At 48.2% G+C, this 27,060-nt stretch overlaps 1 protein-coding gene and 1 pseudogene across 1 annotated transcript; both read left to right on the top strand.

Moving 5' to 3' along the window:
* The first annotated feature begins 435 nt into the window (after window positions 1-435).
* On the top strand, window positions 436-18,533 carry LOC123191945 (uncharacterized; annotated as a pseudogene).
* A 1,886-nt stretch (window positions 18,534-20,419) lies between these two features.
* On the top strand, window positions 20,420-21,584 carry LOC123186307 (uncharacterized). Its single transcript, XM_044598090.1, has 2 exons — window positions 20,420-20,646; window positions 20,767-21,584. The coding sequence occupies exons 1-2, from the start codon at window positions 20,431-20,433 to the stop codon at window positions 21,430-21,432; spliced, it is 882 nt and encodes a 293-aa protein (XP_044454025.1). The 5' UTR covers window positions 20,420-20,430; the 3' UTR covers window positions 21,433-21,584.
* Window positions 21,585-27,060: the final 5,476 nt, after the last annotated feature.

Here is a 27,060-nt window from a genome sequence, read left to right as displayed (position 1 = left end):
TTCACGGAAGAGGCCCCGCAGCCAAAAAGCGCCACGGATCCGACTGAAGTTGAAGTTCCAGCTGTGGTCGATCTGATAATGGAAGTGCTGGTTACCACTCCCGTCTGGACAGAACCGTACATCGCGTACATCCTAAGGAAAGAACTCCCAGAAGACGAGGAAGAGGCTCGACAGATCGTCCGTCGATCCAAGGCCTTTACAGTCATAAAGGGACAGTTATATAGGGAAAGCGCGACTGGGGTCGGCCAGAAGTGTATCACACCAGAAGAAGGTCAGATGATCCTTAACGATATCCACTCGGGGACCTGTGGTCATCATGCGTCCTCTCGGACCATTGTGGCTAAAGCATACCGAGCGGGGTTCTACTGGCCAAGGGCCAATGAGATGGCTAAAGAGATAGTCGACAAATGTGAAGGGTGTCAGTATTACTCCAATATGCCGCACAAGCCCGCGTCAGCCTTGAAAACCATTCCACTCGTCTGGCCCTTCGCTGTTTGGGGGCTGGACATGGTTGGGCCACTGAGAACAGGCAGGAGCGGCTTCACTCATGTGCTGGTAGCAGTCGACAAGTTCACCAAATGGATTGAAGCCAAGCCTATCAAGAATCTCGACGCTTGCACCGCTATCAGTTTCATCAGAGAGTTGATATTCAGATATGGAGTTCCGCACAGTATCATAACGGACAATGGGTCAAACTTCGATTCCGACGAGTTCAGGGCCTTTTGCGCCTCTCAGGGCACTCGGGTCGACTATGCTTCGGTTGCTCACCCCCAGTCGAATGGACAAGCAGAAAGGGCAAATGGCCTAATTCTCAAAGGACTGAAGCCCCGATTGATGCGCGATCTCAAGCACGCAGCAGGTGCATGGGTCGACTAGCTCCCATCAGTCCTCTGGGGATTGAGGACAACGCCGAATCGATCGACCGGAAGAACCCCATTCTTTCTGGTCTACGGAGCCGAGGCAGTCTTACCGAGTGACCTGCTTCACAACGCTCCCAGAGTCGAGCTCTACTCAGAAGATGAAGCAGAACAAGCCCGGCAGGACGCAGTCGACCTCCTAGAAGAAAAAAGAGAAATGGCCCTGATCCGATCGACCATCTATCAGCAAGACTTGCGTCGATTCCATGCCAGAAACGTGAAGAACCGAGCCTTCCAAGAAGGAGACTTAGTCCTTCGAGTGGATCAGCAGAAACCACACAAGCTTGCTCCTACTTGGAAAGGCCCCTTCATAGTCACCAGAGTCCTCCACAATGGATCATACCACCTCTACAATGTCGATCGCCAGATTGATGAGCCACGAGCCTGGAATGCGGAGCTGCTCCGCCCCTTTTATACTTGAATTCTCACTCGGACGAGATGTAATAAGAAAAACTCCTATAGTTTATTTATCAAAGACAAGAGCGTTATAATTTTCCCAGTGATTATTATTGTTTTTGTTTGCGTAAGAAATCCCCCGGTGGGTGGCTTAGCTGCGAATCCGCTTCGCCTAAGTTTGAAAAATCCTACCGAGTGGAGAGGAATCCTCCCACTCGGAGGTTTAGCTGCAGTCCAGTACTCGCCTAAGTTCTCCCACTCAGAGACTTAGCTGCAGTCAGGCACTCGCCTAAGTTTGAAAAAATCCTACCGAGTGGAGAGCAATCCTCCCACTCGGGGGCTTAGCTGCAGTCCAGTACTCGCCTAAGTTCTCCCACCCAGAGACTTAGCTGCAGTCAGGCACTCGCCTAAGTTTGAAAAATCCTACCGAGTGGAGAGCAATCCTCCCACTCGGGGGCTTAGCTGCAGTCCAGTACTCGCCTAAGTTCTCCCACTCAGAGACTTAGCTGCAGTCAGGCACTCGCCTAAGTTTGAAAAATCCTACCGAGTGGAGAGCAATCCTCCCACTCGGGGGCTTAGCTGCAGTCCAGTACTCGCCTAAGTTCTCCCACTCAGAGACTTAGCTGCAGTCAGGCACTCGCCTAAGTTTGAAAAAATCCTACCGAGTGGAGAGCAATCCTCCCACTCGGGGCTTAGCTGCAGTCCAGTACTCGCCTAAGTTCTCCCACTCAGAGACTTAGCTGCAGTCAGGCACTCGCCTAAGTTTGAAAAATCCTACCGAGTGGAGAGCAACCCTCCCACTCGGGGGCTTAGCTGCAGTCCAGTACTCGCCTAAGTTCTTCCACTCAGAGACTTAGCTGCAGTCAGGCACTCGCCTAAGTTTGAAAAATCCTACCGAGTGGAGAGCAACCTCCCACTCGGGGGCTTAGCTGCAGTCCAGAACTCGCCTAAGTTCTCCCACTCAGAGACTTAGCTGCAGTCAGGCACTCGCCTAAGTTTGAAAAAATCCTACCGAGTGGAGAGCAATCCTCCCACTCGGGGCCTTAGCTGCAGTCCAGTACTCGCGTAAGTTCTCCCACCCAGAGACTTAGCTGCTGTCAGGCACTCGCCTAAGTTCGAAAAATCCTACCGAGTGGAGAGCAACCCTCCCACTCGGGGGCTTAGCTGCAGTCCAGTACTCGCCTAAGTTCTTCCACCTAGAGACTTAGCCGCAGTCAGGCACTCGCCTAAGTTTGAAAAAAACCTACCGAGTGGAGAGCAATCCTCCCACTCGGGGCTTAGCTGCAGTCCAGTACTCGCCTAAGTTCTCACAAACACGTCTCAATCCTCAAGGACGACGAGGGGCAGGTCGACTGCCACCTTCTCCTGGAGAGCTTCGCCACAAATACAATGCGCGATTCATCCCGCTCTACAGTAACGAAGTACGAGTCGACTGCCACCTTCTCCTGGAGAGCTTCGCCACAAATACAATGCGCGATTCATCCCGCTCTACAGTAATGAAGTACGGGTCGACTGCCCCCCCCCACCCTTCTCCTGGAGAGCTTCGCCACAAATACAATGTGCGCTTCGTCCCACTCTGCAGTAACAGGGTGTGGGTCGACCGCCGCCCGCCCCTGGGGAGCTTCGCCACAAATACAAGGCATGGGTCGACTACTTCCCCCTCCTTCGGAGTTGTGCTGCGAATACAGAAAGTTGTCTCGAATAAAGGTTGGGTTCACTCAGCAGGAGATTCATAAAGATATTCAATGGTAAACCAAGTTCAGATAAAATCCTAAAGATTCTGGATCACGGATCGAGGTACTCGGGCATGCGACCCGAAAAAGTTTAACGGTTAGAAAAACCACTCGGCATTCCGAGACAAATTTAAGGTGGGACATAAGAGTTTGTTCACTCCGCGGGAGGAGGGCTGGCAGGCTCGACGAACTCATCCAGGTCGACACCGTCGGTTATCCGAGTGGCTGCAGCGATGAAAGTCTCCATAAAGGTTCGGAAGTCATGCTTCTGGGTGTTGGCGACCTTGATTGCTGCCAGCTTGTCTTGTCGCACCTCCTTGAAGTGGACACGAACCAAGGACAGAGCCACATCAGCGCCGCACCGAGCAGAAGACTTCTTCCACTCCTGCACTCGGTCAGGGATTCCGTTAAGACGAGTCATCCGAGACTCGAGATCATTTTGGAGCGTAGCCTCTGGCCAAAGTGTCGGGTCGATCCGTGACATGGCGACCTTTAGTCGAGCCAAGTAGTCCACGGCACCGTCAATGCGAGATTCCAGTCGGAGCAAATTCATGGCAGCTTCATCTTTCACGGGAGAGTTGATTGGATCCAAACCTGGTTCGATCCGCCCAGTCTCCTCTTCAAAGTTCTGGCAAAACTCTGCATTCACGATCCAAGGATAAGTCAATTTTTATACACTGAGTCGACACAAGAAAAAAATCAGTCGGAACTAAATGTGCACCTTCAAGCTTGATATATAACTTCTTGGCAAGGCTCCTCAGGTAGCTCTCCAGATCGTCCCTCCTACAAGCAACGCCTTCCATCTTTTCGCTCAGGTTGAGGTTCTCCTTCTTCCAACGTGTGCACTCCCTGTTGGCTTCATTCAGAGCAGTCTTCAGCCTGGTATTCTCTTCTTCCAACTGGCCGACTGAAGCCAGCTTCTGTTCGGCCAGAGCGGTCCTGTCGTCGGCTTCCTTCTGGGCAGCAGACAAATCCTGATCCTTTTTCCCCAAAGCCTCTCTCTCAATTTTTCTGCAAAGAAATGATGATTGATTCAGGAATAGCAGAAGGGGGCTCGGGCCTAAAACTGACCAATCAACAGACTTGTCTTATCGGCAGCGCCGTCTCTGACCGTCTGCAGTTCTGTCCTGGCTAGCTCCAAGTCAAGTTTCAGTTGAATCTGCTGACTTTCCAAATCAGCGAAGCGAGCTCCAAGATCACAAGATTTCTGAAACCAAAGGGGAGAAATTATTCCACATCAAAAAACAACAAATACTAAGACTATAGTCGACTGCCCGCAGTCCACCATAGTCTCGGGGACTACACCCAGTGGGTGCACTTTGTGTGCCCCCACCGGTTCTGATCCCACTCGACCGGCCCGCCGGAGTCGAGTTCAAAAAAAAAAGAGAGAGAGAGAGAGACAGAGTAGAACTCAGACCACAGTCGACTGCCAGCAGTCGACCGCGGTCTCGGGGACTACACCCAGTGGGTGCACTTTGCGTGCCCCCACCGGTTCTGATTCCACTCGACCGGATCGAGCGGAAGAAACAAACTACCAGTTCGGTTTTACTCGACAAAATACAAAAACTACGGTCGACTGCCAGCAGTCCACCGTAGCCTCAGGGACTACACCCAGTGGGTGCACTCAGCGTGCCCCCACTAGTCCAAAAAATTCAATCGACACACCCAGTGGGTGTACAGATGAAAATATTTTCAGAAAGAATCTTCAGATAGCATATCCTAACAGAACAAGCGGCGACCAACTAACCTGAACATTGCTCTGGAGAGCCGAGCTGGCATCATAGGCGGCTTGGCTGGCGTCCCGCACCGTCTTCATCTTCTCCATCATAATGCCCGCCTAGCATATGGCTTCCCTAGCAGCATTCACCTCGTCCTCCGGGACATGATGAGTTGCAAAAAGTGAAGGCGGGTCGACAGGGACCTGAGCAGTCGAAGAAGAAGGCAAGGCGCTCGACAGGGGCTCCGCGAAGGTAACAGAACCCCGGTTGACGTCACCAGTGTCCTGAACGACTGGTTCCGCCCTCGGCGTCGACTGCAGCGCCTCACTTACAGGAGCTCGCCTACTCTTCCTTGTCAAAGACCTCTCGGGCTCTTCATCATCATCAGGGAGGTCAATAATGTTGGGAGTTGTACAAAGTTCAAATTGCCAAAATCACGTCACCCAGTGATGCACGATGCAGTTGAATCGACCAAAGAAAGATAGTATGGCAGAAATCATACCCGGATTAGAAGTGACCGCATCCTCCATCACCTCATCATCATCCTTGTAAGCTGAGGTCCCGGAAGTGGCAGCGCTAACAATTCCAAAGCTCGTCCAGTTAAAATAAGAAAAATAAACAGCGCGGAGCATCGAGTGAATACAAGGAGAAACACTCACGCAGAGGCGACAGGGATATCGATCTTGATCTTCGGCAGCGCCTTCCGAGTCTTCGGTTCTGCAACTTTGGGGTGCTTTGGCGCCTTCTCAGTCGTGGTTGGTGAAGAGATCCGAGGACGCTTCGAAGACTGGCCAGCCTGAGCAGTCGCCTTGTCGCGGGCACTCGGCCGATCCTGGTCAAGCTTGGATCGCCTCTCTATGCGAGGAGGCGGCTCGACTTCTTCCTCATCACTCGAGTCGTCGCTTCCTCCATCCCCTTCACCATCGGAAGTCCACCCGCCACTTTCGCCACCACTCGCCTCGCCTTCCAGAGCTTGCTCTTGCTCCCCGTTGGGCATTGAATACATTTCAATAATGGCCTGAAAGAAAGCAGGGAGAACAAAGTCAGTCGGCGCAATACAGGCAGCTACGCGAGTGAATTCAGATTACAAGCGAAAACTCAGAATCAGACCTTCTCTGGTGCATGAGACTGGTCGAATGGAGGGACTCTCCTGGCTCCCCTGGGGTTGTCCTTGTTCCCGGTAATGCTCGACAACCACTTCTCCAGCGTGTCGTCATCGACCTCCTCCGGGTGGATCCGAGTGGAGTCTTCTAGACCCGAATACATCCACATCGGGTGGTCTCGGGCTTGGAGAGGCTGGATGCGCCGCTGAAGGAAGACCTCCAAGAGATCCATACCAGTGACCCCATCACGAATGAGCTGGGCCACTCGGTTGACCAACACCTTCAAGTGCGCCTTCTCCTCCGGGAGCACCTTCAAAGGGGAGGGTTTTTCCACTCGGTCCATGGTAAAGGGAGGGAGGCCAGTCGATTGCCCTGGCGTCGACTGGTCTTTGCAGTAGAACCAGGTCGACTGCCATCCGCGAACTGAATCGGGAAGAATCATGGCCGGAAAGGAGCTTTTTCCCCTCGTCTGGATGCCAAGGCCCCCACACATCTGGATCACTTGGGTCCTCTCGTCACTCGGATTAGCCTTTTTCACTGTCTGGGAGCGGCAAGTGAAAATATGCTTGAAAAGACCCCAGTGAGGTCGACAACCCAAGAAGTTCTCACACAAGGAAATGAACGCGGCAAGATAAACGATTGAGTTGGGGTAAAATGGTGGAGTTGAGCCCCAAAGAAGTTCAGAAACCCTCGGAAGAAAGGATGAGGGGGCAAGGAAAACCCACGGTCGATGTGGGTGGCAAGAAGAACGCGCTCACCCTCCCTGGGTTACGGCTCGGATTCCTTCCCCGGAAGCCGCGCCGAGTCGTAGGGGATCAGCCCTCGCTCGGCCAGGTCGTCGAGGTCCTCTTGGGAGATCCTCGAGTGGATCCAGTCGCCCTGGATCCAACCCCTCGGCAGGCCAGTCCGCGAAGAAGATCCGCCCCGGCTCGTCGCCTTCCCCTTCGATTTTGCCGTCGCCTTCTTCGCCCGCTCCAGAGCCGCTGTCCTCTCCTTCACCATTATCGCCGACGAGACGCGTGTGGTGCGGTGGTGCTGGGGCGAGAACGAGCACAGCAGAGAGGCGTGAGGAGGAGAAGAAGTAATGGGGCGCACTGTTCGGGGGACTCAGGTCCAATGCCTTATATGAGGCCGCTTCCGAGTGGCTGACAGGTAGGCCTAGATGGCTCCGTCAAATCCCGTAACGACCGCACGAGCGATACGTGGCAAAAAAGGCGGCGCGGGGATCGAGGCGATTCCGCTCTATCCCATCTGGTTACTGCGGCCTCCCCTGTCCCGCGCGCTTCCCAAAATTCGGATTCCACTAAATCCGCGGGCAGCAAACAAACTTGTCAGACTAAAAGATCTCCTCTGCACCATCACTCGGAGCCTTACAGATAAAGAAACTCACTCGACGAAGAATTAAGAATGGATCAAGGCGACTAAAAAGGAAGTTGCTGTCATCACTCGGGTCCATTGATCCAGAGCAAGATATGCTCACGGCATGAAAAATGAGTCGGAGAGGTCCTCAACTCCTTCCCCACTCAAACCTCGATCCATTCGGGGGCTAATGATGAAGCTATGGACCTAGGGTAGGGTCATGGACCTGTCCTAGCTGCCCTACCCAAGGACATCTCTAGAAGAAATCGCCTTTCAATCGACTTGAAGGTGCCCCACTCGACAGACTCGAAGACACTCGACCAAGAAGCAATCACTCGACCAAGACCCAACCACTCGACGGTCAGGAGACCTAAAGGCGCCCCGCACACTAACAGTCAGTCATTAAGTAGCTTTTATGGTCATCATAGCACTTTATTACTAGCGTTACCAGTAACGCCCTACCTTAATGTACATTGAACCCTTCGTAACATGGGCTGGCCGGGGTCCTGGCGCACTCTATATAAGCCACCCCCCTCCTCCGAGACAAGGGTTCGCACCTCTGTAACTCATACACACATAATCCAGTCGACCGCCTTCGGGCTCCAAGACGTAGGGCTTTTACTTCCTCCGAGAAGGCCTGAACTCGTAAACCTTGCGACCTTACAACCTCTCCATAGCTAAGACTTCACCTCTCCATACTTACCCCCCTACATTACTGTCAGAGTTAGAACCACGACAGGGCCAGCTCGGCATTGGCTCAAAAGCCTTCCCGAAAACACCATTGGAAGTTGGGGAGAGATCGAAGACGCTTTCCGGGCAAATTTTCAAGGGACCTATGTCCGCCCTCCGGATGCAGACGATCTAAGTCACATAACTCAACAGCCCGGAGAGTCAGCCCGGAAATTCTGGAACAGATTCCTTACTAAAAAGAATCAGATAGTCGACTGTCCGGACGCCGAAGCCCTAGCAGCTTTTAAGCATAATGTTCGAGACGAATGGCTCACCAGACACCTCGGCCAAGAAAAGCCAAGAACAATGGCCGCATTAACAAGCCTCATGACCCGCTTTTGCGCAAGAGAGGACAGCTGGCTGGCAAGATGTAGCACCAGCGACCCAAGTACATCCAAAATTAGGGATGGAAACGGAAAACCGCGACGCAACAAGGACCAGCGCCGGACTAAGGGAAGCAGATCGGAGAGCACGACAGTCAATGCCGGATTCAAAAGCTCTCACCAGAATCAGAAAAAGCCGCCCCTCAAGGATAACAGAGACGAGCTATCCAACTTAAACAAAATCTTGGACAAGATATGTCAAATACACAGTACTCCCGGAAGCCCGCAAACCATACCCACAGACATTGTTGGGTTTTCAAGCAATCCGGCAAACTCAACGCCGAACACAAGGGGCTCGACACACCAAGTGAAGACGATGACGAAGCCCAAAAGCAGAGCTCCAGGAAACAAAAGAATTTTCCACAAGTCAAAACAGTAAACTCACTTCACATAACAAAACGAGCGGCGCCCATAGAGATACGCGCCATACGGCCTATCCCAAAGGAGTCTCGCCACTGGTTGTTAAAACCGATCACCTTCGACCATCTGGATTACTCTAGAAGTATCCGGAACGCAAGCTGGACTGCCTTGGTATTAGATCCAATAATCGGCGGACTCCACTTTACAAATGTCCTGATGGATGGCGGCAGTGGTCTAAACCTGATATATCAGGACACAATCCGCCACATGAGGATAGACCCAACAAAAATTCGCCATAGCAAAACCTCCTTTCAAGGGGCAACGCCAGGCCCGGATGCCCATTGCATGGGTTCTCTCCGGCTAGAAGTTATGTTCGGCTTCCCCGACAACTTCCGTCGTGAAAGGCTAACCTTCCATATCGCCCCATTTTCAAGCAGCTATCAAGCACTACTGGGACGCGAAGCTTTCGCCCGCTTTAACGCAATTCCGCATTATGCATCTCTTACGCTTAAGATGCCCGGTCCACGAGGCATCATCTCATTAAAGGGAAAGCATTGAGTGTGCCTCCCGCATGGAGGATTGTGCGGCTGCCTTAACAGCCCCACAATAAAACGGCTTCACTAGCCAAAACATCTAAACAGGTCATTAAGACCATGGACACGGCTAGACGAGTCCAGCATAAAAATATCATTGATAAAGGCTTAATAGCCGTATACCCCTGTACTAGGGTCTCCGCACATATAAAATAAGAGACAATCAAGCTCAATTTTACCCATTTCAATTTATACTTTGTTTATTTAGTATAACTTATGTTCGGCACGACCTTTCTTCAATTAAGTTCCTCTCTTTTACAGATGAACACCGTGCTACGCCCGTCTAGGATATGGCACAACGGAGACACAGGCGCAGACGTGCAGCAGGGACCCGTTCCAAGGATTCTTTTCAGATTAAGACCCTGCGTTAACCTTTTTTACTGTCTCTTGTTGATACACATCCCTTGATTTTTTTGGTATAACCAAGGAGGAGGCTGGCGTCTTGGCATGTGGCCACGTCAGAATTTTGCGCGTACGTGGACACTAGGGGCTTATAACTAAGGGCGTTGTCCCGCCCGCCCTCATAAAGACCGAATACCTTAGGGAGTGTTCGGCGTCGTGAGTTTGGCTTTATATGCATCAGCTCCGAATCATGTCTTTGGTTAAATGTTGGGTTGCCCGGCTCCTGTGTTTTGCTGCCTTACGTTCCGCTCTATCGGCTAAGGCGGCACCAGGAGAACTACTGCGATTGTGCTCCGGTTCAGCCAGGCGAGCACCTCAGTAGAGAAAGCCGAAAACTGATTGTCATGATATAGCGTGAGACTGGTCAACCACTCGATGACTCACCGGAATCTTTAGAATTCCTCCGCATTAACGAAGGGCCGTTTCCCGGCCAGGCACATACGCGCCCCGAGTTCGGGCGAGCGCAGGCGCCACCAGGGGCTATATAAGTAGCCTCACTATCAAACTCCGATGGCTAAGTGAAAGTGTTAAAGCATTATAGTCCGATTGCCTAGTTTGCTGCGCTATCACCTCCTTTGTAGGACCAAGACATTGGATCAAGTGTGAAAACGCGCCTTCTGCGAACACCCCCGCAATATTTGCATGGGGGCTGAAGCCGACGACTGCCATCTTTCAAATTATATATATATATATATATATATATATATATATATATATCTTAAACGGCCGCACAGGAGGTGTTACAATACTTGAAGGCACAAGTATAAAAAGCTTCTACAATTTATCAAAACATTGTTTTACAATAACATATGCTATTTGAACATAACATCCTTCGAGCACTGCGTCTCTATCACACGAGCGCCTTGAAGAACTTCCTGAAAATAGTGCTCGGCAGGTACTCAACTTTCGTCCGAATCTCGGGATGCAACAACGGTGGTCTCCATCTCCGTCCAGTATTTCTTGTCCCGGGCAAGAGCCATCCGTGCACCCTCTATGCATGCTGACCTCTTCATCGCATTAATATGCGGCACCGCACCAAGGAACTGCTGCACCAAGTTGAAATAACTTTTCGGCTCTGGCCTCTCCGGCCACAGATGGCTCATGACACACTTCATGGCGAGTCCGGACAACCTATTCAGCTCAGCCCATTCGGCCAGATGATCGGCTACTGATAGCGGACACTCTGGATTATGGAAAGACCAGAAGAGCTTTTCCACTTCGCGATCTTCTTGATCTCGAAAGTGTTCGGTCGCATCTGCAGCACTCGCTGCCAAATCCAGATAGGTGTCCGCCGTACTCCACATTCGGTCTAATGAAGCATGTTTAGGATCACAGAACTTCCTCCGCAGCATAAAGGGCTTTCCAGCCGCGATCTCTCCGGCCTGACGCAGCTCCTCCTTCATAGCTCTCATCGCAGAGCGAGCATCCTTGGCATCGGCAACGGCCTTCTCCAGGTCCGTCTGTTCCGCCCGGTCTTCTTTTTCAAGAAGCTTGTAACGGTCAGCAGCGCTCTTCAGCTTCACGGCCATCTCGGCCATTTCCTTGCTTCGGCAGTGAGCAGCCTGTTCGGCTTTCAGCTCTTCAATTGCCTTCCCGGCAGCCGCATCACTTTTTTTGGCTTGCTCCTTGGCTCGGGCAAGTTCCGCCCGAAGATTCTCCATGGTAGCAGCACCATCTGCATCAAGCACACATATTGTAAGATACTGGCATAAAGCTCCTCTTACCAGGTGCCACCGGAGGAATTACATACCTTGTGCCTCGTCAAGCCGCCAGTTAACAAGCGCGATGTCGGCATCTGCCACGTCAAGTTGCCGCTTTAGCTCGGCAAATTCATTAGTCCGGCTGGACGCCGGACACTTCGCCACCTACATATGAAGGCGGCATTTTAGACCTGAGGTTATGATCCTCTGCCCGCCGTCACTTTTGACAACGCACAGAGTCTCAGGGGCTACTATCTACATAGGGCGCATCTTCTTTATGCACAACTATCAAGGAAGGGTACATTATTTCACGTACCTCAAAACCTGTCAGTAAACTCCTGACGGCCTCGTGCAATCCGCTCTCCGCGGATGAAATCCTCTCAATCACCGTACCCATCAATGCACGGTGCTCCTCTGAGATAGACGCTCGCCCTAGCAGATCCTTCAGCTCCTCCGACCGTGCACCGGACGGTGCCAGACTCGTCCGATGGCCCTTTTCGAAGGCCGGACGCGGAGGGCTTTGGGGGCCCAGACGACTACCTTCCGACCCTGCCAGATTCGGAGAAACCCTCCGCGACGATACCTCAGGGTCGCCCGCCTCGCTAGGCGGTACGGCAGGGGGAGGCGTTCCGCTCTCCATCATCTCCGGAAGAAGGTCCCCCGAAGACGAGCTCTACTGAGAAGGGCTGAGGTCCGAGCTACAAGGTAAATTTTTGGTTACTTTCCTCAGATATAAAGAAAGGATTTCTCTCATCTCTTAAAAAGAAAACCTCTCTCTACTTACGGCTCGGTGGAGGGCTGATCCCCTTGAGGGCATAATTCGGCCGAGGTATCCCCCGGCGTAGGACCCTCTGACGAGGATTTCTTCCCCCGCTTTGAGGCCATGGTCTCCGGGTCTTCAGAGGCGGTCCTCTTCTTCCCCTGAGGAGAGGAATTTTCGATTCCTCCCTTCCGAACAGCCTCCTTCAAGGAGGCCGTAGTTTCCTTGTCCCCTCCCTTGCTTTCCTCCAAAGGCACAATCTTCAACATCCTGACTAGCACGGGATCCGGCGTGGTCTCGGGGAGGGGAGCCGGACACCTGATCAGCTTTGCTTTCGCTATCCACTCATGTTTAAAGGACAACTCTTTTAGGGGCAAGTTTATGACAAATATACGGATAGCGAGTCCGACACAAGGCTACTTACTTGAGTATCCGCATGGTTGTAGCTCAGACCTGCATCCTCGGTCAAGTCCGGACACATTGCTTGTGATCTGAAGAACAGTTTATACATCTCCACGGGCGTTGCGCCCATGAAATGCTGGAGAGCTCGCGGTCCCTCCGGATTAAACTCCCACAGGCGAAGGGAGCGACGTTTGCCGGGCAGGGTTCAGCGGATCAGCATGACCTGCGTCACTTTGACCAGGCTGAGGTCTCTTTCTAAGAGATCCCTGATGCGGCCCTGCAACAAGGGCCTTGGATGGCCCCCCAGTCTAGTCCTTTATTAACCCACGACGCTAGCTGTGGTGGGGGACCCGAGCGAAAGACAGGTGGCGTCACCCACTTGGTGCCCCTGGGAGCGGTGATATAGAACCACTCTCGTTGCCATAAGCCGAGCTCCTCTTGAAAAGAGCCCTCGGGCCATGGAGCATCAGCATTCTTGCTTATAACAGCGCCTCCACACTCTGCGTGCCATCCCTCGATCATCTTCGGCTCTACTTTGAAGGTCTTGAGCCATAGTCCAAAGTGAGGAGTAACACGGAGGAAGTCTTCACACACGACGATGAATGAGGACATGTGGAGGATGGACTCCGGAGCTAAGTCATGAAATTCCAACCCATAATAAAACATGAGCCCCCTCACGAAGGGATCCGTCTGGAAGCCTAGCCCCCGACGGAAGTGAGACATGAACACCACGCTCTCACCAGGCTTGGGAGTGGGAATGGCCTGCCCTTGAGCAGGCAACCTATGCGAGATTTCGCCTGTCAAGAACCTGGCCTCTCTCAGCCTTAGCACGTCCTCCTCCGTAAAAGAGGAGGGCATCCTTCGGCCTCGAAGGTCGGAACCGGACATTGTCGAAGATCCGAAGCGCTTGAAATCTGGAGCCTTGGGTGTTGGAACTCGAGGCGAAGGGCGAACTCGTTTGAGATTGAAAGAAAGGAGTAAGACCTTGGTCTCTTTATAAGAGGTTGAATACTAAGGGCCCTCCCCGTAACCGTTTGGGACTCGCCTTTAATCGAGAAAACATGCCAACGGGCACGATTGGGTTACCCACATCCATATTGATGAAAATCCCGTAAATAAAGGGGACACGATCTCTGCTTCGACAGGACATGCCAAGGAAACCGCCTCGCTAAACGCACTGAGGTGGGACAGTAAAAACGATTTGAATAAAGGCTTCGCCGTAGTGTGATGTCACGCTACGGAATACGTCAGCAGATTAGATTTGTGTAAATATTATTCTCTCTATGGCAATATGTGGAAACTTATTTTGCAGAGCCGGACACTATCCTTTGTGTTCAAATATGAAGTACTTGGAGGAGGAACCCGCCTTGCAATGCCGAAGACAATCTGCGCGCCTGACTCGTCGTCATTGAAGCCTGGTTCAGGGGCTACTGAGGGAGTCCTGGATTAGGGGGTGTCCGGATAGCCGGACTATACCTTCAGCCGGACTCCTGGACTATGAAGATACAAGATTGAAGACTTCGTCCCGTGTTCGGAAGGGACTTTCCTTGGCGTGGAAGGCAAGCTTGGCGATACGGATATGTAGATCTCCTACCATTGTAACCGACTCTGTGTAACCCTAACCCTCTCTAGTGTCTATATAAACTGGAGGGTTTTAGTCCATATGGGAGAACAACAATCATACCATAAGCTAGCTTCTATGGTTTAGCCTCCTTAATCTCGTGGTAGATCTACTCTTGCACTACCCATATCATCAATATTAATCAAGCAGGAGTAGGATTTTACCTCCATCGAGAGGGCCTGAACCTGGGTGAAAACATCGTGTCCCTTGTCTCATGTTACCATCTGCCTAGACGCACAGTTCGGGACCCCCTACCCGAGATCCGCCGGTTTTGACACCGACATCCATTCTATACGATCAAAAGCTTTTGCAAGGTCAATTTTTATCATGAAAGCTTCCTGTTTCCAAGAATTAAGGCAGAAGGAGTGAGTAATCTCTTGAGCTATGATAATGTTGTTAGATATTCTCCTGCCTTCAATAAAAGCTTGTTGCGTAGGATGGATATAATCAGGTAAATGAGCCTTTAGCTGATTAGCAAGAGTTTTAGCAATAATTTTATAAATAACATTGCAAAGACTAATAGGCCTGTAATCAGTGGGAACAAGAGGCACTAGTTTTTTTAGGAATAAGAGCTATGTGAGTGTCATTGATATGAGATGGAAGCACACCCGAGACATAGAAATTTCTCACCATGGAAGTAACATCATCACCAATCCAGCTCTAGCTTGCAATATAAAATTCCACATTGAATCCATCTGGGCCAGGTGAAGCTCTTCTGTTCATTTCCTGTAATGTTTGCCAAATTTCCTGCTTATCTAGAATAGTATAAGTGAAGTCCTGATCTTGGTTCTGAAATGGGAACTGAGTTCCAATGAAAGGCATGCCAGTATTAGCGTTCGGAGATGAAAAAATATGCCTGAAGTAATCAACAAAAGTTTGAGCTATTTTCTCAAGGTCAAAATGAATAATATTATTTTCATCCTTAATGGAAATAATGGTATTTTTCCTCCTCCTTTTAAGTACGGCTTGGTGAAAATAAGAAGTATTTCTGTCACCATCTTTGGCCCAATGCTTTTTAGCCCTTTGACTGTAGAATTCAGTTAATCTGATCATGTTATTTTCATATTGAGAAATAAGAGAAGCCTCAAGTTTATGATCTCGAACCTGTGATGGAATCATCTGAATCTGCTGGATCTTTTGCTCCAAGGAGTTTAATTCTTGTTGGAGAGGCTTCTTTTTCCTGCACCACTTTTTAAGAGCTCCTGCAAGATGTTTAGTTCTAGCACAAAAAGGCTTATTGACAGAATTTCTCCAAACAGATTTCGCATGAGATTGAAAGTCAGATTCCATAAGCCACAAATTCTCAAATTTAAAGTCCTGCCTTGGTTTTTTGTACTGTCCATCAGTGGAGATTAAAATGGGAGCATGATCGCTAAAAATAATGGGCAAGTTGAATACATTAGTATTAGGAAAAAGCTCACACCAGTCTGGATTCACTAAGCATCTGTCCAGTCTCTCATATATGGGCTTAGAGGAAAAACGCTTGTTAGTCCAAGTGTAGGCTGGTCCACTATAACCCAGGTCAAAGAAACCACAAATTTTCAGCATAGAATGAAAGGCATACATCCGATTAGACTTAACATAGACCGAACTTTTCTCCATGTCATACAGTATCTCATTAAGATCACCCATGCATATCATCTTTCCGGGGCTATCATAAATAAAATCAACAATTTGATCCCATATCTGATAAGTCTGGCGATGATAGGGGTCGCCATATATACACACAAGTCCGAATTGCAATCCAGTAGCAGAATTCACCACAGTGGCCAAGATAGTATAAAAATTTGCTAGATGAACTGTAATTTGAACATTATCATTCCACATAAGCCACAATCCCGCAGATTTACCTCCAGATGGAATAAAAATGCTATTATTCATATGAAAACGTGAATTAAGATCGGAGGACTTAACCTTTGATGATTTAATTTCAGAAATGAAGGCCACCTGTGCTTTTGTGGAGTGAATGAGTCTGCCAAGGAAGAGCATTTTGTGGTTCATGAGGCCTCTGCCCATGCCTCGACAGTTCCATGCAATGAACTTCATGTGAGCTTAAGTACCTTATAAAGCCTTGCGCCAGTCCTCCAGCAGCCTGTCCAACTTGATAACTTCTCCAATCTGACCAGCAAAGGAACTCAACAGCAGCACCTGGGGCGGGGTGTGTGTGGGGGGGGGGGGAGGGGAAGGAAGAGATCGGATCCAGAGGGGAAAAGGGGGTGGAGGGAAGTCGAGGCTACTGAGGTGTGCTCGGCGAGGAGAACCAAGATGGATCCGGTCCTGCCGACCAAGATTCCGGCTGAGAAGATAACAAGATCTGGGATTGAGCAGCGGAAGATATGATTGGGGATGGGAAAACAGATTGGAGAACAGGAAGATTAGCTCAAGAGGATTAACGGAAGGAGAGACGAGATCAAAGGAAGAGGGAAATCGGCATCACGCCAGTCACCGGCATTCGCCGGAAAGTCTCCACGGTGGGTAAGTCTCTCGAAAGCTCGAGGAATCTCATACAAGGATTCTCCCGTCGGAAAGCAAAAGCACTTGAATAATGGCACGATAGAAAATGATTGACCAGCCAACTAATCCGTGGTTGGATGGTTAGATGAACAGTGATACCTTCAACCTTTTTGTGCGTGTTCTACCTTCATCTCATATTTATTTCCGAATTATTGCAGGATTTTCGATGATACACGTTCAGTCGGAGGGGACATTCCCGTTGAGTACAAAACGTCTTTAATGACTTCGTTAATCTCAGGATGATATGCCGTCACAGTCTCTCATAGATGCTCACAGGGATAGGGCGTGTGTTCGCAGGAGTGAGTGTACACGTGTATATATGAGTGTATGCGTCTGTACCATGTTTAAAAGAAAAATGGTTAACCAAATGCACGTATTTTTTGTGAAATTTGACCAAATGCACGTGGCACTCGGTCCTAGGCTGGCCCACTTTGGCGTTCCGTCGAGCGCTCCTCTAAGCGATTTTCTTTCCTTCCTTCTGGTTCATTGGTTTTCCATTTGTTTTCTATGAAAATACCAGTTGCTTGATTAGTTTTGACAGATTTGCATTAAAAATAACTAAAAAAAAATTTCAGCTGTTTAGAATTGTATTAGAGAATTTAAAAGTGTCTATGTTTTTTAAAATACAAAAAATAGGAAATTTTCATGTTAGAAAATTATCTAATTAGATTTTTTTAATTTTAAAAGTTTACCAACTTTTAATTTTTGTTGTAAAATCCTTAAGTGTATTTCTTAAATATGTGCGTATACTTTAAAAAATGTTGGCGAATTTAAAAAATGTTACCAAATGTTAGAAAAATCATAATTTTTCAGGATAAAAATTAAAGTTATAGAAAATAGAAAAATAGAAAAATAAATAGAATAAAAAACCAAAAAGTCGGTGAAAAGAACATAGAAAATGCCAGAAAAAATTCCGTTCACGTATAAAGAAGAAGAAACTGACCCAAACTTAAGTCTCTAGTTGGGCTGGCCCAAGCTTGTGCAGTTTTTCATTCTTAGCCTGAGCCTTTTTGATCCGGTGCGCGGCCAGGCTGAGCCTGAGACGAAATATACTCCCTCCGTCCTGAAATACTTGTCGAAGAAATGCATAAAAATAAATGTATCTAGAATTAAAGTACGTCTAGATACATCCATTCCTCCGACAAGTATTTCCGAACGAAGGGAGTATAATCATCCCATTCTCACTCCTCTCAAAGGAAAAAAACAGAGAGCATATCCCACTCGGACCTGCCTCTCTAGAAACCCTAAGTTACAAAAAGAGCGAGCGGCGGTAGAACACACACAAAAAGAGCGAGCGGCGGCGGGCGGCGGAGTGTGGAAAGTCGAGGTGACGGCGCCTCGTGAGATGGCGACGGAAGGGGACTCCGGCAAGTCTATGGAGCGGCAGTCTGAAGCTCTTTCTCGATCCCCTTAGATCCAGAGTAAGGTTCCAGTTCGTCCTCCTCGTAACATTAAGAAGGGCGAGCCCATGGATCGAGCCGTCTCTTCCCAGGAACGCAGACTCTTGAGTGGTCTGATCGCGAAACTGGATACAGAGGAGGCAAATCTGAGGGCGGAGATTAATAATTTAAGGATGAAGGTGGTGAAGGAGGGGGCTGAAACGACAAGTGGGGAGGGGTTTTCATTGGCGCTTGGGAAACCTGCATTATGGATCTCCCTCGACGGATACAGACATGAACAATATAGGCTCAGGTCTGCTAAGAAGCGAGGCATAACACCTGATTTGGTGGCAAAATATCCTGAATTAGGCAGCGTGGCGGCTAAAGTGAGGAACAGCCCAAGGATATGGTTCTGGGGACGCAACAGCAGCCTAAGGATATGGCAAACAAGTCTGGCATATTAGATGGTGGTGGTGACGATAGAGGCAAATCTCCTGTCTTAGAGGAGCAGGTGCCAATAGCCGACTGGAAATTCAAACCAGAGATGGAGGTGGATTCAGTGACAGACACCAATGAATCACCGAGGGATTTTTCCATAGTAGTAAACACGGATGAGTCGCCGACGGATTCTATCATATTAAATACAGATGAGTCGCCGACACTAGAACCAGTTCTTTCTTGTGTCCCTGATATCCAGTCTGAGGATGAGTCATCCACACTCCAGCCAGTTCTTTGTTGCGGCCCTGATATCCAGTCTAAGGTTTATGTCCTTCCTCTTCCTCCTCATTTCAGGAAGCAGGAGGATCCAGTTCCCCCTCCTAAGCATCTCTTACAATAGCAGAAGCAACCATCTGTGCATAACCACCATGAGATTTGTCCGCAAGGTACCAATGACGATGTGGCGACAACCTTGGGGCCCTGGTTCCAGAATTTGGACTTGTCCGTATCCAAATTGGTGGAATTGGACAGAGGCGAATCCCTCTCGGAGGAACAGGTCAAATTTCTGGAGACCCAGCAGCTGCCCAGGGATATGGAAAACAAGTTAGACATATTGGATGGTGGTGGTGATGAGACAGAGGTTAAGATGGGCAGAGGCAAATCTCTCAAAGAGAAACAAGTCATGGTTCTGGAGACCCAGCAGCAGCCGATGGATGTGGCAAACAAGTTAGACAAATTGGATGGTGGTGCTAATGAGCCAGAGGTTGAGATGGATGGACGCAAATCCCTCTTGGTGGAACAGGTCGAGGATATGGCAAACAAGTCGCACATATCACTCTCGGAGGAAAGGGAAACCTGGAAGCAGCAGCAGTCTATACTCTTTTCAAAGCTCGAATCCTGTGTGCAGGTGCTCAAAGAGATGATGGAGGCAGGCAGAGGCGCGGTCAACTTCTACCCTGAGATGCAGATTGAAGAGTTGTCAGCAGTGTATCACAGGACAAGTGAAGCAATTCGTAACTTGCACTTTCTTTTAAAGAGTATACCTAATTGGGTGTGGGATGAGGTGGAGGGGAAGCAAATGGCCAAGGCAGGAATGGAAGTCAGAGCGAAACCCTTCATGGAGAAGCAGGTGATTGGTCCATTGCCTCGTGAGACGGATATGGAAGGGGGATCCAGGAAGCAGCAGCAGTCTCAACTTCTTCCTTGTGGCCTTCAGATTCAGAGTAATGATCAGTCTCTTGGCAGTAAGAAGGGGAAACACGGGGGTCGTAAGAAGGGGAAACATGAGGGGCATAAGAAGGGGAAATAAAGGGTTTGTGCTGCTGCTCCATCCATGGATTTTGAGATGGAAGAGGAATCCGGGAAGCAGCAGCAGCTGCCAAGATTTCTTCCCCATGGCTCTGACATCCATAGTAGTGATCAACACATGATCGACCTGAAGGTTGACAAGCAGAAGCAGATGACTGAGGTTGAGATCGACAAGCAGAAGCCGATGACCGAGGTCAAGATGGACAAGCAGAAGCAGACGACCAAGGTTGAGATGGACATACGGAAGCAGATGGCCGAGGTCGAGATGGACGATATGGACATAGGCAAATCAGTCCAGGAATTAACCATGGAGAAGGAGGAGATAGCCGCTGAGGAAGAGGATTTTTCTTGCTACAGAAGGGCCTGGGAATCTAGACGGGGACCCGAGGGGTGCAGTTTCTTCGAAGACACAAGTGAGTTGACATGCATGCACTTTTAATTTTCTTTAGGTAGCTAGTTTTCAATTCCTCCCATCCTTTTACCTTTGGTTGATCGATCTTCCTTGTACAAGCGGCAAGGGAATATATTTGCCCTTTTGCTTATCTAAGACTAGTTCATGTTTGATTTCTAACACATGCTTCTCCTTGGTGCTTGCATGCAGCACAATTGAGCTCCATGCACTTCACACACTTGACACCTAAACCCAGCTTAGACGATGCTATCGTCGCGGAGACCTTGCAGATCCTCTCCATTAAACTAACAGAAATTAAAGGTGGCTTCAAATTGCCATTGTCTGTGTATGGTGTGGTTGCTGCTCGGGACAGTGTCGATAACAATCGCAACCTTCTCTTCGCGCACAGTAGGATAGCGCCCCAAAGAATCAGGCAACACGTACGTATAGTATCTTTGCTTTCATTTTTTTGGGGGTATATTTCTTCACATGTCTCCCTGAGTTTTTTTTTCATCTCTTGTTGATTAGTAGTTAACGGGGTGATTGACGAATGCTTGCAGAATCCATATTTGCGCTTGATTGGGCCGTCTCGTGCAATTCTCTGCAGAGACCCTGTTCGCTTTGAAATTCAGCTAAAAGTTGAACGTGGAGCAGTGTCTCGAGATAGAGCATTGATCAGCGCAACTCGCGATTTCTACGTTCGTCATCCTGGTGTGCATACCATCTGCTTCGAGAACCGCTTCTGCAAAATAGAGTTATGCGTCGAGCGGCTTGTGGAGACGATCCAGGCCACGATCTGCAGTGTCCGTGTTGTTAAACAGGGGACACGGCAGCGTGTTGAAAGTCGATGCCGAGTTTCTTGCTCGACAACATCATACTCACGCAAGATCATCGATGGTAAACCTACTTATGTTGCTAATGCCCCATCTGGTGAAGTTGTGCTGCTTGATCGTTTAAAAAAACCAATGCCCAGTGGTTCAGAGGGCTACCTTGATCTGTCGAGGCGTGTGGTCTCTGTAGAGCATGAAGGCAGCCTGAAAGTTGTCGTACAGACTTGCTCGTCATCCGGTGATATCATCGCAGAAGGACATGTCTCCTTGGCATCCGAATATTTTGGCTTCAGCCAGAAGAGATTTAACGTTGATGATGCTGAGCTGGAGGTAACCGTTGCTTGGTCCCTCCTTGTTGTGGACAAGGATGATATCTTGAGACCGGTGGCTGTTTGAAACCTCCGAGCACTGCTCACGCGGAGGCAATGTATTTATCTGAGGATCCCGGCTGGACAGGGCTGTGTGTCCATTCGGCTTGTTGAAGTGTGCTATCGGTTAGCTACATAGTATATCTGAGATGTCCAACTGTCGATTTTGGGCATCGACTATATATAATATAACTTATGTTGTGCGAGTTGACCCTGACTTCAAAGTTAATGTTTTGTTGTGTGATTGGTGTGGTATATATAACTCATGCTATCAGACTATTTTATTATCGACTGTAACTTTACAGTTATGTTGTCAACTGTATTTTGTCTTGTCTGGTTTTTGTGTATGTGTTTTGTTGTCTTAGCACATTTGTTCTGGTAGCACTTTGAACGGTTCATACAATTCTTTAGGAAACACTAATATGACATCAGATTTTTGGCGGTTTAGAGATCGGGAGCGCAAATCTTGCCGCATAGGCCCTGCCATGTCACGATTTTCAGTCATTCGGTCGTGAACTCGTGATAGCATAGGCCCTGCCACGTCATGATTTTCAGTCGTTCGGTAGTGAACTCGTCATATGTCTCAGCGCGATATTGCCCAACGTAGACATATTCTCATTTTTTGTCGGTTTAGTGTTTGCTCGGACCCATTTATGTCTTAAATTTGTGTTAGATTTAGGTCGGAGCTGGACACAAACCAGAGGTATTCTCTGTCCATTCGCATAACCTTTTTTTCTCTCTTTTCTATCTGCCATGCTCGCCGTTCCGCGCTCGGCGTGCCGTCCGCGCCGTGCTGGCCGTGCCTCGTCTCGCCTACGCGCTTCTCCATGCTCACCCTGCTGCGCCGCGCCTCTCTCTCCCCCTCGCCCTAAGCCGCGCTCGCCATGCCATGTCGCCCCCGTCGTGTCGTGCCTCGTCGCGCTGGTGTGCGGTTTGAGCTCGACCGCCGACGTGCTCCTCCGAGCTCGACCTGCCGCGTCACGCCTCCCCTCCCCGCTCGCCCTGGCCACGCCGCGCCGCTCGCGGACCTCAGAGGAGCAACTCGCCTATTGCTGCTGCCGGTCTCCCCGCTCACGGCCAAGATGCAGCGTGCAACGACCTTCCAGTGCCGCGCCGAGCCGGGCAAGCCACCGCACCCCGACCTCGCGGCGCCGCTCCTTCTCGACTACGATGCGGTCGTCCCTCCCCTGTCGTCCCGACCATGGTCAACGTGCACCGGCGCCGTTCCTCGCTGCGAGCTCCGATTGCTAGGTGTTGATGAAGTGTTGGAGCGGACACGTCACAAAATGGAGCAGCACCGTTGGGTACGAAAACTAAACACTTTTGCTCTTATTTTGGACTCTAATTTGCATGATTTGAATGGAACTAACCCAGACTGATGTTGTTTTCAGCATAATTGCCATGGTGTTCTTTTTGTGCAGAAATAAAAGTTCTCGGACTGAGCTGAAACTTTACGGAGATTATTTCCAGAATATATAAAAATACCGGCACAGAAAAATACCAGAGGGGGGCCACCAAGGCGCCGCAAGCATAGGGGGCGCGCCTAGCAGGCTTGTGGGCCCCTGGCAACTCGTGCAACCCTAACTCCAACTCCATAAGTATCTATTTGTCCAGAAAAAAATCAGAGAGAAGGAATCATCACGTTTTACGATACGAAGCCACTGCCATCATCTCCTGTTCTTCATCGGGAGGGCTGATCTGAAGTCCATTCGGGGCTCCGAAGAGGATTATTCGGCACCGTCGTCATCATCAACCATCCTCCATCATCAATTTCATGATGCTCACCGCAGGGAGTGAGTAATTCATTTGTAGGCTTACTAGACGATGATGGGTTGGATGAGATTTATCATGTAATTGAGTTAGTTTTCTTAGGGCTTGATCTCTAGTATTCATTATGTTCTGATATTGATGTTGCTATGACTTTGCTATGTTTAATGCTTGTCACTAGTGCCCGAGTGCCATGATTTCATATCTGAACCATTTTTTTTCATGAATATATTTGTGTTGTTGATCCTATCTTGCAAGTTGTATGCACCTATTACGTGTTATGATCCGCATACCCTAAGATGACAATAATTGAGATTCTTTTCGGTGATTACCGTAGTTTGAGGAGTTCATGTATATATTCACTATGTGTTAATGCTTTGTTCCGGTTCTCTGTTAAAAGGAGGCCTTAATATCCCTTAGATTTTCTTATGGACCCCGCTGCGACGGAGGGGTAGGACAAAAGATGTCATTCAAGTTCTCATTACAAGCACGCATGACTATATACAGAATACACGCCTACATTATATTGATGAATTGGAGCTAATTCTGTCTCGCCCAAGGTTATGACTGTTACATGATGAATGTCATCCAACATAATTATGCACCATCGATCCAATGGCTATGATTTTCTCATATTGGTTTTTGCTAAGTTACTTTCGTCACTGTCGCTGTTACAATTACTATAAAACTGCTACTGTTACCGTTACTATTGCTACCGTTACCGCTGCTATCAAACTATCGTACTAATGTGCTACTGATCACTTTGCTGCAGATATTTAGTTCTCCAGGTATGGTTGAATTGACAACTCAACTTCTAATACTTGCAAATATTCTTTGGCTCCCCTGGTGTCGAATCAATAAATTTGAGTTGAATACTCTACCCTTGAAAACTGTTGCGATCTCCTATACTTGTGGGTTATCAAGACCTTTTTTGGCGCCATTGCCGGTGACCATAGCCCTATTTGCTGAGTCATTTGGGATTTATATATGTTGATCACTATGAAGACGAGGGGAGGTAAGGAATTGCCATCTAGCTCTGCACCTGATTCACCTTGTATTTTGAATAGGCTCGCGACAGCACCACCTGCTGTTAATTCTGATATATAGCAAGTAATTGATGATGCTACTTCTGCTATGAATGATGCTTATGATGATTCTAGTACTATGCTTGATGAAACTGTGCCACTAGGTGAATTTTTTTATGAACAACTTCCTAAAGCTAAACAAACCGAAAATGCTAAAACTGATGAGAATTATGATTCACCTATTAGAACTAGCTCTCCTAGAATTGAAATGCCTAAGGTACCTGAGGGTTATGTTATGGATGGGGACATAGCCAGAGAATTTCTTGCTTTTAATGATAGAGAAGATTTAAGAAACTACTATGTAAGCTTAAAGAAAATAATCTATGATGAAGAAAATGAAGCATGATCCTAAGTTTGCTATTCTCCGTTCTTTGTTACTGATAAGGATTATGAATTCTCTGTCAATCTTGAGTTAATTAATTTAGTTGAATCTGATCCTTTTCACGGTTATGAAACTAAAACTGCCGCGGCACACCTTACTAAATTAAATGATATAGCCACCCTCTTTGCTCATGAGGAAAAGATTCGCTACTACTATATTCTTAAGTTGTTTCCTTTCTTGTTAAAGGGTGATGTTAAGATATGGTTTAATACTCTTGCTCCTGGTTGTGTGCGTAGTCCCCAGGATATGACATATTACTTCTCTGAAAAATATTTTCCAGCTCATAAGAAACAAGCTGCCTTACAGGAAATATTTAACTTTGTGCAAATTAAAGAAGAGGATCTCCCTCAAGCTTGCGGGAGGCTTCTCCGGTCACTTAATGTAGGATCGAAAGTATGTCTAGAGGGGGGGGGGTGATTATACTACTTGACCAAATAAAAATCTAGCCTTTTCCCAATTTTAAGTCTTGGCAGATTTTAGCAACTTAGCACAAGTCAAGCAATCAACCTACACATGCAATTCTAAGAGTATAGCAACGGAATGTAAATCATTGAATATGAAGGTAAAGAGGAGGAGTTTAGAGGGAGCAAACGCAATGTAGACATGAAGATTTTTGGCGTGGTTCCGATAGGTGGTGCTATCGTGCATCCACGTTGATGGAGACTTCAACCCACGAAGGGTAACAGCTGCACGAGTCCATGGAGGGCTCCACCCAAGAAGGCTCAACGAAGAAGCAACCTTGTCTATCCCACCATGGCCATTGCCCACGAAGGACTTTCCTCACTAGGGTAGATCTTCACAAAGTAGGCGATCTCCTTGCCCTTACAAACTCCTTGGTTCAACTCCATAATCTTGACGGAGGCTCCCAAGTGACACCTAACCAATCTAGGAGACACCACTCTCCAAAAGGTACTAGATGGTGTGTTGATGATGACCTCCTTGCTCTTGTGCTTCAAATGATAGTCTCCCAACACCCAACTCTCTCTCACAGATTTGGATATGGTGGAAAGATGATTTGAGTGAAAAGCAATTTGGGGAAGGCTAGAGATCAAGATTCTTCTGGTAGGAATGGAATATCTTGGTCTCAACACATGAGTAGGTGGTTCTCTCTCAGAAAATGAGTAATGGAAGTGTAGGTTCGTTCTGATGGCTCTCTCCAGGACTGAAGAGTGGGTGGAGGGGTATATATAGCCTCCAGACAAAATCTAACCGTTACACACAATTCACCAAACTCGGTGGGACTGAATAGTTAAACTCAGTCAGACCGATTTAGTTCAAAATTTGAACGTTAGGGTTTTCGGTGGGACCGATATGATCAACTCGGTGGGGCCGATTTCGTTAGGGTTAGGGCATAACGTAATCTCGGTGAGATCGATCACATGATCTCGGGGAGACCAATTTCAGTAAAAGGCAAACAGAGAGTTGGTCAGGCAAACTCGGTGGGATCAATTCGCTCATTTCGGTGAGACCGAAACATTACGTAAGGGAAATAGAGAGTTTGCATTGCTAACTCGGTGGGACCGATCGCTCACTTCGGTTAGACCGAAACATTACGAAGGGAAACAGAGAGTTAGCAATTCCATCTCGGTGAGACCGAGATCCCTATCGGTGAGACCGAACTGATTAGGGTTTCTGGCTATGGCTATGTCAAATGAACTCGGTGGCGCCGGATGAATCAAATTGGTGGGGCCGAGTTTGACTTTAGGTTTAGGACAAATGTGGAATGTGAGAAGTAGCTGAGGGTTTTGGAGCATATCACTAAGCATTTTGAGCAAGCAAGCCATTAAGCAACACCTCATCCCCTTTTAATAGTATTGGCTTTTCCTATGGACTCAATGTGATCTTTGATCACTAAAATGAAAATGTAGAGTCTTGAGCTTTTGCCAATGTGTGTCCTTAGTATTTTGAGGGGTCCACATATCTAGTCCATGCCATGCCAATCATTGAACTTTCTGAAATGATCATCTTGAAAGAGTATTAGTTCAATGAGCTATATGTTGTTAAGAATTACCAAAACCACCCAAGGATAGTTGCACTTTCAATCTCCCCCTTGTTGGTAATTGATGACAACATATAGATCAAAGCTTCGACAAATGATAATAAGAATGTAATACATCGTCGCTTTGAGAAGTATGTGATAAGCAAGAGCTCCCCCTAAATTTGTGCATTATTTAAAATTTGATTTTGAATTCAAATGCACAATCAATTAGGATCATGGGTTACTCTTCCATGTCACATACATCTTGGTGGAGCGCTCAAAATGATAGAATATGAAATATGCACTCATCACCAAGGCAAAGTGAATAATCATACATGAGAGATAAATAATATCATCATCCAAGCACAAACATTAACGTATGATATGATCAAACACATGACCATACAAGTATTTCACACACACATAAAGTATCATCCAAACAAG

Source organism: Triticum aestivum, chromosome 2A (genome assembly GCF_018294505.1).
Source record: "Triticum aestivum cultivar Chinese Spring chromosome 2A, IWGSC CS RefSeq v2.1, whole genome shotgun sequence".
NCBI classification, from domain to species: domain Eukaryota; kingdom Viridiplantae; phylum Streptophyta; class Magnoliopsida; order Poales; family Poaceae; genus Triticum; species Triticum aestivum.
The sequence above is the reverse complement of the archived record's forward strand: the minus strand, read 5'-3'. Positions and strand labels throughout refer to the sequence as shown.

Coding starts and splice junctions, on each gene's coding strand:
- LOC123186307 (XM_044598090.1), top strand. CDS start 20,431: ATGCACTTCACACACTTGACACCTAAACCCAGCTTAGACGATGCTATC. Junction 20,647..20,766: donor CCCAAAGAATCAGGCAACAC/GTACGTATAGTA, acceptor GAATGCTTGCAG/AATCCATATTTGCGCTTGAT.